Source organism: Mytilus edulis, chromosome 13 (assembly GCF_963676685.1).
Source record: "Mytilus edulis chromosome 13, xbMytEdul2.2, whole genome shotgun sequence".
NCBI lineage: Eukaryota > Metazoa > Mollusca > Bivalvia > Mytilida > Mytilidae > Mytilus > Mytilus edulis.
This window is the reverse complement of record NC_092356.1, coordinates 43,864,408-43,877,375: the sequence shown is the minus strand read 5'-3', so window position 1 is coordinate 43,877,375 and position 12,968 is coordinate 43,864,408. Positions and strand designations below refer to the sequence as shown.

The window sequence follows — 12,968 nt, the reverse complement described above, 5'->3', positions numbered from 1 at the left end:
CTGGAATTTCATTGATGAAATATTTGTTTTTCGCAATGCATTAATACTTTAAACCTGATGATTATTTTTTATTGAAAAAATCCTATGCGAATCAAGTATGTAAAAAAAAAATTCCATGGAGGAAAGGGTTAAATTACTAATAATTCTCACATCTCAATGTTTACAGAAGATTAATATGCAAATGGTTTACCGTATATACAAAAGACATTAAGGCCCAACATGTAAAGTAGATTGCCAAGACCTGTGTAGGTCAATTTTGCCTAAGGGAGTTACAACCTTTGCTGAGGTTTTTCAAATAGAAAATATGTAATTGTAACTAACACTTTCAGAATGTTATTTCATGTATATATAAATCACATCTTTTACTGCAAAACTGGTTATGGTTCTCTATAGTACTGTACAGCAGCATAAAGTTTGAAGATACCAAGGAATAACAAGAATGTGTCCATAGTACACGGATGCCCCACTCACACTTTCATTTTCTGTGTTGAGTGGCCTGTGAAATTGTGGTTAAAATTCTAATTTAGCATTAAAATTAGAAAGATTATAATGGGATAATGTGTACTAAGTTTCAAGTTGATTTGACTTCAACTTCAAATTCATCAAAAACTACATACCGGTACATCAAAACTTTAACCTGAAGTGGGACAGAGGGACAAACGGATAAACAGACTGATAAACATAATGCCCCTAAGTGGGGCATAAAAATAAGTGCACACACTCAAGTGTCTCTCCTGCTTAACTTATCAGGACTAATATTATGTTGAAAGACTGTAATATGATGGCTTTACTACAAGTTTCCCAAATAACTTAACATTATCAATGATCCATGTAAATGAGGTCAAGGTCAGATAGATATTTTACACTTTCCAATCATACCATACACCAAATATTCAAATTTTAAAGTAAATTTGGATTTTATTAGATAAATACTTACCATCATAAATTCTGAGTGTAACCCCAATTGCGTCATAGGTCAGATGGAAAATCCCAACTAAAAATAAACGTACTCTCACTGGTCCGGACATATACCCCTGTTTGCCCATATTCTTCCATTCAATTTCCTCAAGACAGAAACATAAGGAAAGGGGATGAAGGGGAGGTGGGTGGGACCTATAATTTATGATGGTAAGTATTTATCTAATAAAATCCAAATTTACTTTAAAATTTGAATATTTTATAGCTATAAATACGTTACCATCATAAATTCTGAGTAACAGAATCTAACGTAAAGCTGAATCCCCTGTAACAGAAGAAACAGGAGGAAAGATCAATCTTTGTGCTGAAACTATAGGTCCAAGAGAGTATAAACTTTCGGCAAAAGTAGCCATAGATTGGAGGTAGTGAGATATAAAAGAGTTCTCATTTCTCCAGAAACCTGCAGACAGTACCTCTTCTAAAGATGCACTGTTAAACAGAGCCCAGGATGTAGAGATACCCCTAACATCATGAGCTTTAACATTAAAACTATTTAAAAGTTCTGCCTTAGAAGAACCATAAGCTAAAGATATGCATTTGCATATCCAAGTAGAAATAGTTTTAACAGAAAGATCTGAGATTCCTTTTTTAATAGGAATAAAGAGTCTCGAGTTAGAAACAGAACGTAAACTACACGTTCTTTCCAGATAAATAGATAGGATTCTTACTGGACATAAAAGTACAGAAATAGAATCGCTAGGGAGTGCAGGAATCACAACTGGTTCTGCACCCTTATCTGGAATCTGATTCTTTGCCAAAAAAGCAGGATCCGTTAAAAGAGTAACAGAAGATTTATCCCTGTTAAATCGAAGGCAAGCATCAGAAATAGAGAAGGCATGGATTTCACTCCTTCTCCGTCCAGAAGCCAAAGCTAAAAGAAAACAGCATTTATAGGAAAGAAACCTTAAATCTATTGTTTCTGCTGGTTCAAAAGGAGGAAGTTTTAAAAAGGATAAAACTAGTCCAAGGTCCCACTTAGGAACTAAAGTTTTTTGTCTTGGTCTTTCAAGACTAAAACTACGAACCAAAAGAGAAATATGCTCATTGATTCCAAAATCTGGGCCACCAGAAATATGAATAGTTCTTGAGATAGCTGATCTATATCCCTTAATAGTAGAGGGACATAATCCTTTGGATTCAAAAAGAAAAACTAGAAAGTCTGCTAATTGTTGTACAGTGACTTGGAAAGGATCAATTTCCCGCTCACTACACCAATCTGAGAAGATTGACCATTTTGCATCATAGACAATGCTAGTGGAGTCTCTGACAGACTTTGTGAGATGCTTGGTTGCTCCTTCAGAAAAACCTCTCTTTCTGAGGTTAACCCTGAGAGAAGCCAGGCGTGTAGATGAAGTTTTTCTGGATTTTGATAAAGAACCTTGCCCTTGATTTGAGACAGAAGGTCTGGTCTCAGAGGTAGAACTAGAGGACAAGCACATGATAGGCGCAGAAGGTCTGGAAACCAAGACTGTTTTGGCCATGCTGGAGCAATAACTATGATCTTGCAATTTTCCCCTGCTATTTTCTGAAGTACTGGGGAGAGAAACCTGAAAGGAGGGAAGGCGTACCCGAACATTCCTTTCCAAGATAGGCTCATTGCGTCTACCGCAAAAGATTTTGGATCTGGAACCGGAGACACAAATGTTAGAAGTTTGTGATTGAGACTGGTCGCAAACAGATCTATCTGAGGTGACCCCCAATGAAGAGTCACAGCTTTGAAAACTACTTGAAGTAGTTCCCACTCCGTGTTTACTGGAGCAAGGGATCTGGATAGAGTGTCGGCTAGAATATTGAGGTGCCCCGCAATATGTCTCACCACTAGATGAACCTGGAGTTGAAAACACAGAAGGAGAATGTCTCTGGCTATCTGATAAAGAGAAGGTGAATGAGTTCCTCCCTGATTCTTGAGATAAGCTACAACTGTTGTGTTGTCCGTGGCCAGAATGACAGACTGATTCTTTAGAGACATTTGGAAATGATTCAGTGCAAACAGAACTGCTTTCATTTCCAATACATTGATATGCTCTTCCAAAAGATCTGGACTCCAGACTCCCGAGATTGTAAGCCCCTCCAGATATGCTCCCCAACCGAGGGTGGAGGCATCTGTGAATAATGTTAGACTGGGAACTTGAGGGGACAGACATAGGCCCCTCATTACATTTTCCCGTACTAACCACCATTGAAGGTGTGGAAATAAAGGCTGAGTGATTGGAATCAATGCTTCCCATTCTTGTGAAGCTGCAATCCATAACTTGTGCAGATAAAACTGAAGCGGACGAATGTGAAGTCGTCCCAATGGAATTACATCTGCCAGAGAGTTCAATAGACCCAGAAGTTGCAAGAATTGACGTGCTGTGACTGATTGAACCGTCAGGAATAAATGTATTTTCTGACATAGTTTTGTAAATTTCTCCTCTGGTGGGAGGACTAGGCCTACACTGGTTAGGAAATGTTCTCCCAGGAAAACAAAGTCTTGAGACGGAATTATCTCTGACTTTTTCCAAGAGATAAGGAAGCCTAGGGACAGAAAACAATTGATGACCAAGTCTGTCTGAACCCTCAATTTGATTGGGCAAAATTCCTTGAGAAGGGAATCGTCCAGATAGGAATGAATCTGAATAGACAGGGAATGTAGGTGAGCTATAGCTGCCTGCATGATTTTGGTAAAAGCCAAAGGGGCTGTAGACAGGCCAAAAGGGAGAGCCTTGAACTGGAAAACTTTGTTGTTCCAAACGAAGCGAAGGTATTTCCTGTAAGTTTTGGAAATGGGAATGTGGAAATACGCGTCTGAAAGATCCAGAGAAGTAGTCCACATTCCTGGAAGGATTGAAGCCCTGATGGATCTGTTTGTTTCCATTTTGAAGTGGGGAACAATAAGAAATTTGTTCAGAATAGATAGGTCTATGACTGGCCTCATTCCTCCAGTCTTCTTTGGAACCAGAAAAAGACGGGAATAAAATCCCGGAGACAGAGTTAAGATCGACACCTCCTCTATTGCAGCTTTTTGTAACATAGTGTCCACTTCTACTGATAGAAGTTGACACTTGACTGGGTCTTGTGTATGAGACAAACTTATTGGAACTGCAGATAGAGGAGGTGGGTTCTTGAACTGAAGTGTTAATCCCCCTCGAATTATTGACAGCACATAACAGTCTGAGGTAATTTTCTTCCACTGATTTAGGAAAAAACTTAACCTCCCCCCTACTGGTATTGATTTTTGAGGAACTTGTTGTAAATTTTCCCCTGGGGAAGCTGTCAATAACGTACGAGGGGGCAAGAACCTAGGTACTAGACCCAGGTTTCTTGGAACCCTTAAAACCACCAGAAGGCTTACCTGAGCTTTTTCCTGAGTTATTGGGTTTGTTCTGCGGTTTGCCGTAGTTATTCTTCCTTTTCTTAGCAGAAGAAGGAGGACCACCTGAAGCAGAAGTACTATTAGAACTAGATGTAGCATTAACCGACCTCTTGCCATTAGTAACTTGTACACTAACTTTGACTGGAGGAGGGTTTTTGCTGAGTTCCTCTTGAACCCGCTGTAAGGGTAAACCAAACATCTTGTCAGAGAGTGGAGATTTCAGTAAAGAATCTTTCAAAGGCTCAGCGATAGAAATGTTTTCAAGAAACTCTGCTCTTTTAGATAGGGTGCAATTAGCAATAGAACCCATTAAAAGCAACTGAGATGAACCTAAAGCTTTATCCAGTTGAAGTAAGAAGGATCGTACTTCTGCTGGAACAACCGAATCTTCGCTGTTAAGCAAATGTCCGGTTGCAGCTAGAAAATGTTCGGCTGTGCCAAGAACTTGAGAAGCACTACGAAGGAGATTCTCAGTCTTTGACCAAACAGGTTGAGTGAGACGAAGACCATCTACTGGCTTTTTTCCCAATAAAGATGACATAGATTTGTCACAACTGGGAACAAGTCTACCCAGTGAAGAATCAAAGATATCAAAATCCTTGTACTTAACCTGATCAGAAAAGGATGACATTCCAAATCCTGAGATATTGTTATTAGCAACCTTTTCACTAGCAGAATTAGCGATACCTTCATTAATAAATTGTAAAGCAAAAGTCATATGGCCAGATTCAGGAAAAGAATTGTGAGAAGTCACAGTATCCTGAGAAATACCACAGGAAGCTTCAAAAGTTGAAGAAGGTTTCTTCGGCTTGGAAGGAGAGAGAAAAGGGATATGTGCTTCATCCCTCATCAAGGTATACACCTTATCCCTAAGATCCTTCAAGGAAGGAGGATCCTCAGTCTCCTTGGTGGGAGGTTGTTGAGCTGACTTAGAAGAAGGCCCAGGGGCCGTCTTCGATACCTTGGGAGAAGAAGAACTTTCAACATCCTCATCAGTGAGGAAAGCCCTTTCATGACTCCCAGGGGAAACAGAAAGCTCGTCATCCTCCCTCTCATCACATTCTACAGACTTAGCTGGAGAAGGTTGATGAGAAGAAACTCTATTTTCCAGTAGAGTCATACGACTGGATAGAGTACTAAATTCAGCCTTGAAAGACTCACCAAAGTCTAAAAGTAACTTCTGTAAACCATCCAAAGGTGATGCATGATCAGAAACCTGAGTACCATGAGAAGAACTAGAAGCTTGAGAGTCAGGTACGGTGGTAGAAGGAGCTACTGCAGAAGTCAAAGATACTGCTACGGGTAGAGCAGGAGCTAAAGGTGGTGCAGTAGCTACCCCAGAAGGGGGACCATAGAAATTGTCCCTATAAGGCCAAAAACCAGGTTGGTTTGGCATAAACCCACCATAAGGGTAAGACTGTGGCCAAGGTGGCTGAGACCATGAGGGTAAAGGTTGTGTGCCCGTGTTGGGAAGCATATACCCACAATAGGATAATGGGGGTCTAGAACCTGGCAAGTTCAAGCCCATAGCTGTACCTGGGACAGAACTAATAGTACCCGCTGAATTAACAGACCTAGATAAAGTATGAGTCACCGAAGTTGACGTAGGTACCCCCCCAAAATGCATGGCCGAACCTTGTGAAAGGGTCGGATAGGTAGCAATACCAGACACCGTTGTCGAAACTCCGGTCAATGTACTGGTAGTTTGGGGGGGACTTAAAGGTAGTGACCCATCTAAGAGATAGTCCGAACCAGGAATACTTACATACGGACTATTCAAATTAAAGTCCATAATAAATTTTACTTTAGTCAAAAACACAAATAATTTGTTTAGAAATTTAAACAAAACAAGGGAATATATTTCCAATAAAATACACAATATATATGAAAAGCAATTAAGCTATTCAAAAAACTAAACACTTCTCTGTTGAATCTGTAAAACTTGATGTGCACGTGTGACCGATGTCGCAGATGGAAATTGAATGGAAGAATATGGGCAAACAGGGGTATATGTCCGGACCAGTGAGAGTACGTTTATTTTTAGTTGGGATTTTCCATCTGACCTATGACGCAATTGGGGTTACACTCAGAATTTATGATGGTAACGTATTTATAGCTATAAAACATAGTTTGCCTAATAGTATCTGATGAGTGCATTAAACCACAAATTCTCAATGTTGACTAATGAACCATGAAAACAAGGTTACTCAGAAAAACACCTTACAATCATGCATTCCATAGGAACAGACCTAACCACAAAAACTTTCTTGGCCAATAAACTTTGAAAATGAGGTCCATGCGAGACGAAAAAAGTCAGTCCACATTTACACCTCACAATGAGTATAAATGACCTATTGCAGTTAAAAGGAATAGGATATAAATAACCTGACCATGAAAAATTAACTTATGATCACTGATCAATGAAATGAGGTCAACTTAGGCAAGACCTGTCTAACACAGACATGTAGACCTTGCAAGGATCCCATATATCAAATAGTTATCCTATGCTCATACTGGTACACAAGTATTTTACAAGAAAAATTAATTGCATTTTTCCAAAGCCGTCACTGAACCATGAAAACAAGGTCGAAAAAAAGGAGATATGGCAAACAGAAACTTCATTACACAAGCAATCTTTCAATTAAAGCTTTATACAAACAGTTCATGTCATTGTACTGGCTATGTCTTGCATTCTGTGACTATTTTTCTTTTTTTCAATTAATTTTGTTAGTTGATAATGTTGCATTACAAAGTTATGTTTCATTTGATGCTGTAAGCTGAAATTATGTTTTTAGTTTTCTTTTGTGCATTGTTTCACATGTATTGAGGACTATTATAGCTTTCAAACTAAACAGTTTGGATTTTGCTCGTTGTGTTGAGATTATATGGTGATAATTAGTAGTTCATAACTTCATAACCTTGTCTTTTGATCTAGAATTGAAGTCCCATTGGTAATTGTACTTCATCTAATTATGTTTTTTATCAGTCGTGGGGTATCAGTCGTTACAGCATAAAATGTAATATTGTTAACCATATATATAATATACATTGTAACAGAGTTTAATTGATATACCGTCATAACCCCTCCAAAAAATTCTTATTACAGTTCATTTGATGGTCATCAGTTCTGAAAGATAAAGGTGAACACAAACGATTAAGCCATATTTGAGATTTGGCATAAAAATTGCCATAAATATCAGACTTATAGCACTGACTCGATGGCAGCAGCTGGCGATAACCATTTAAAGCTATGTCACTTGTATAATATCATAATCTGTATGAATTTGAAGGCAAAAAATGGAGAATGTGTCCATTGGCCACAGATGATGCCACCACTTGCATATATAACTTTATAACGGGACAAACTCAAGAACAGCAAAAGTGACACTACCCAAATTTGTACTTGATCTGAGTTATGAAGTAATAAGCATTGTGCAAGTTTCATAAAATTTGGGTAAGGGAAACTTAAATTAATAGACCAACAAAACGAAAATGTAAAGGGAATAATTATATGACTGCAAAAGTGATAACACCAAAATTCAAAATTGATGTGTTTTGTGGTAATAAGCATTGTGTATAAGTTTCATAACATTTTGTTGAGGCAAACTAAAGTTTCAGAATGGACACCAGACAAATGTAAAACATAATCGCCCTCTCTATTAGGATAGGGGCATAAAAATAGTATTTAAGAAGATGCAGTTATACAGTTCAACACAAAAAACAAATCCAGTTTTCCAGCTTTTATTACAGGTTATTGTTGTAACCAGTATATAATTTATTATAAATTGCATAGCTGTTATCTGCATAATGATATTTGCATAAGAATTTAATAAAAAAACACTTTTCTGGTCTCTTTTATGTTATAAAAATTGAAATTAACTGTTAATTGTATGTATGTATAGCAAGAAAAATTGCATAAAAACATTGAAAAGTGAAAAAGTGTAAGTCACTGAGAGGAAAAACTACATGCTTTTTTAAAGCCACTACTTACTAGCAAAACAAAAACTTGCTAAATACTGCTTGCACAAAAATCTTCTATGATGACTTGAATATGTTATTATAATAACAATTAACATACTTTAAGGCTGAGGTTAAAAAATCGTTTCACCGAAAACAGTCTCTATAAAAATATCCTCAGAAAGTGGATGAAAATTAAATGATACTATAATATTTACATATTTTTTTTAGGCTTATGGTAATTTTTGCAGTGTTTACATATTTTTGCATACTTTTAGTAGTTTATGTAGATTGAGGAAAAAAATTCATGCAGGTTTGTTTTTTTATTCCACAATACATTTTTCTCAAGAAAATTGCAAAATAAAAAAAACAGAGCAACACAATAACAAAACTTTGTTTTTAAGCATATCAATTCCACCCTTTTAACTATCAAATAGCAATTTAAGTCGGGGAAAGGTCTCCTTCAAACATATACACAGTATCATACAATCTTATATGCTTATCTTATATCAATCATTCAAGATTAATCTGACATTCAATGTTCAACGATTTCATATACAAACTTGTACATTTTTGTACCACACAAAATATGCATTCATTGCTACATATGTACCAGAAATACACTATTAGATAAGTTTTGATTGACACAATTTAAGCAATTCACCATGGTAAAAGCTTATATGCACAAATTCCAACATAATCAAATAAATTCACCTTGTTTTACCGGTACCAGCCAGCCACTAGAGGTAAGAAAAAATTGTTTTCTGTACTTTGTTTAGCCATACTTGATTTATTACTATGATCATGATGATCTAGCAAGAATCTTTTGATGATTTGTTTTACCACATTTCAATTTGGTTTATTAACCATTTACCCCTCCTACATGGTGGTGAAGGGGAATAACAAACTATTAAAACCTGTCTTTACCAATGTTTTGTGCTCAACTAATAACATATACATTTAAAAGATAAAATCCTTCTAAGTTTCAATCTTATTTTACCTGTAGAATTTTAGGGCCAACATAAAAGAAATCAATGAAGGATAAAAAAACTTAATTCAAATAGTTTGGGATGGGGGGTCGAAATTGCTGCTAGTTTTTTTTAATTAACATCGATTTTATATATATCCTTATTGGTCAATCAATATTTCCCAAATTAAGTTAAGAGGAGGGTAGGGGAGTCAGTGAAAAAAATATATGAATTAAGTTTTTTATCCTACATTGAACTTTTGATGTTTTCCCTTAATTATATCAGGTATTCTTTTGTTCAGCGATTTTATATGATCACAACCATAATTTACAAAACAGACTTTTTCACAAAAATGCATTATGACTTTCTACAATGTTTCTAGATTATTAATGAAAAATTAAATATATTAAATACATGATTAGAGGTCCTTATGAATTTTATATAAATATGTATCACAGCAAACAAAAATGTATAAAGTGCTGTAAATTCAGAAGTTATTGCGAGGTTTTTATTATTTATGCGAAAAATGCGAAAGAGTTGTAAACACAATAATTTAAACTCGCATTTTCTCAAAATCGTAAAAATTAAAATCGTATTTAAGTATAAACTGACAAAATCGCAATAATCAATGCACGCAATAATTTCTGAATTTACAGTAACCATTAGTATTAGTATTTTAGCACTATAAAACAAACATTTAGAAAGCACCATGAAAATCTTTATTAAACATAACATTTGAAAACAGAAATTTTTCTAATTCAATACGTTTAATGTCCAGTAGACAATATATTGGGGTTTTCTAACACACACTTTCATCTTAAAGCATCTTTGAAAATTAAATTGTAGAAATCATTTAGAAAAGATTTTAAATTCAATTGATTTTCAATTGTACAAAATCTTCACAACGCATGGTGATTTTGTACCAAAAAAAGATTTCTTTCGAAAATAAGAAAGGAACTTCTTAACACCACCAAAACTTCTTTGCTCCTCAAATCAGTCATCACAAATCTCTCTACTAAACAATAACAAAAAGAAGTAATGAAATATAAGTTATATCAATTACTGAGGATCTTACAAAAAAATGTATAACATCACGAATACTGTTGCAATAATATGGGACATCAATATTTTTCATTAGATAATACTGCATAGCATAATTAAAGGGACAGTATTTGATCTTTTGAAATGGGTAATACAATTATTTCACATGTAGATATTTTAAAAATATCATAAACTACACTTGGCATCTTCACAGACACTACTACAAATGTATATCACAGTTGGGTTGATTTTAGTCACATGATCAGGGAAAAGTCACATGACTTCCTGAGTATCTTTGATTGAGAATCTTTGGAGTATCTGAATCATGATATTTGTTGTTCTACATACAGCTCACATTAACTAAAGAAGTATGTTGAATTCTGTACACTATTAAGATCAAATGTACCTAAAATAGAAAATTAAGAAACAGGTCAAATGAATGCAATAAATGTTGTCTAATATGGTGCTTGTTTTTTGCTTTGTAAACATGGCCAAGTTCTAATTCAAATAAAACAATGGGAACAAATATTTGACATCACAATTGAATTATAATTAGAATGACAATAAAGATCAAAATATACATTTCTCCGGGAGTTGATATATATTCAATAATATCTTTTAAATAGTTTCTGCTTATGGTAAGATGAGCAAAAAGCATGACCTAAAACATTTATTTAGATTCTACTGGAAAATTCAGAACTTTTTCATTCAAAGAAGACAGATAAGACACTATTCAAAAGGCATCCATTTTGATTTGATAGAACAAATAAGACAGATAAGACACTATTCAAAAGGCATCCATTTTGATTTGATAGAGCAAAGAAGACCTAGAAGACACTATTCAAAAGGCATCCATTTTGATTTGATAGAGCAAAATTGTTCTGTAAAAGCTACCATTTTCAATGCAAACTGGTATGTTTGTATTTGCACATTTTTAAATCGAAAATGGTTGCCATCTTACTAGCTATGAGCAGACATAACACAGTTGACCCGTGTTGTATCAAGCTAAGTTGACTTGAAATTTCTGAAATAGGAGTAATTTATGTAAATTTGCTCCATTTGAGTATCACTGGTAAATAATATTGGTTCCTCATAACTGTGAACTAATCACAATCTCACATGTAAAATACAAATGTTATTTGGTTCTATTGTGTTTTGTATACCAGGGCTCACACTACTTCAGAATTATAGGGAGAAGTGACTTCTCTTTTTGAAACTGATAGGGAGAAGTGGTGAGATTTGAAAGAGAAGTGCTCATTCGCGCGGTGTGATACAATGTTTGGATTTTACAATAGTATAAAGGGCCATATGTAAATAATGTTCTTTTTATATTGTTCAATTCATATCTGAGTAAAAAAATTACAATTAAAGTAACATTTAACATTAAAAGTTGTTTAAGCTTGTGAGAAACTACCAACTAAATATCTAGCACTAAAAAAAAAAAAAATTATTTTAAAAAATGTAAAGAAATTATAATATATATCAATTACAATTTAATTAAAAATTATCTTGTGTATGACATTCAGTGTTTCTCCTAAAAAAATATAAAAGTTATTAAGCTGGGCCATAATATATTGTTATTAGTATAATAGTCTCAGCAACTTTAATCAATAGTTTGAAACAATCAATAAAAAAATATAGGGAATTATATACACCAATCAATTAGATGTAACCAATAGTCTCTAAATGCATGTGGAATGCGTAATTTTCCCCTTTGGGATCAATGTTCTTCTGTCAGCTGTTCCATCCGTGCGTCCAGAGTAATTATTGTAAAAGTACGGATTTCGGTCATAGCTTGTCCGGTTCAGATCCGGTGTTTAGAAATCGGTGAATGGGGGACGAATGCAAGAAAATTTACAAAAATAAACGATGTTTGACAAGTTATTTGGAAAGGAACATGACGTTTTTAATGCAATAAATGGATTAAAAATTTACTGGAGGCAACTTTTATCATGTTTAAATGAAGTAACAAACTTATTTTGCCGCCGAAATTGAGGTTGATGTACGTTTTCAAGTAACAAGCACCGGAAATGCACGAAGTGATAAAAAGTTGTATTTTTATCAAATAACCTGCTACACACTGCGAAGACAATGATTCAACCTCTTTTCAAAATATAATGAATCGTTTATGTCTGAATTTCTTAAATTATCAATAAAAAATTGATGTTTCATCAACTTGGTAAAAATTGAAAATGTCCAATGACGGAAGCGACTGAAAGCGACTATCGTCAAGAACAGGGCAACTTGTTTTCGCTTTTGGGGGTCGGGGAAAGCGAAGTGACGGTCGGGAAGGCGACTTCTTCGCCCAAGTCGCCTGGTAGCGTGAGCCCTGTTGTATACTGTTGTTGGTCTTTAGTCATTTTTTGCAATGGTTTTGTCATTTTGTCATTGACTTATGAGTTCCAATATCCATTTGATATTTTCCCCGTCTCTTTTAAACTGACCTAATTACAGAACTAATACATCATTGCTGCCTCCAAAAGCAGCAAACTGCATAGCCTCCTTCACTTTATCAAAGCAAAATAAAATCTCATTTTTTCTGCACAGAAGCTGAATTATAAACCTTCATGGAAATGTTTAATATTACCTTTTGTTGGCACTCTACTTAGGCATTCCTTCAAAAGAGCTCTCAATGTAATGTCCCTGAAACAATAAATACAGGGATATAT

The 12,968-nt window shown here is 35.1% G+C and overlaps 1 protein-coding gene across 1 annotated transcript in view; it reads right to left on the bottom strand.

Moving 5' to 3' along the window:
- Positions 1–8,060: 8,060 nt before the first annotated feature.
- The window catches only part of LOC139501755 (DNA-directed RNA polymerase, mitochondrial-like), a 39,216-nt gene continuing 34,308 nt past the window's right edge, over positions 8,061–12,968 (bottom strand). Inside the window, exons 31-32 of the mRNA XM_071290899.1 lie at positions 12,887–12,942; positions 8,061–10,705 (exon numbers count right to left, since the gene is read on the bottom strand). Coding sequence (XP_071147000.1) covers positions 10,656–10,705; positions 12,887–12,942 — 106 coding nt within the window. The 3' untranslated portion in view covers positions 8,061–10,655. The remainder of the gene's footprint in view (positions 10,706–12,886; positions 12,943–12,968) is intronic.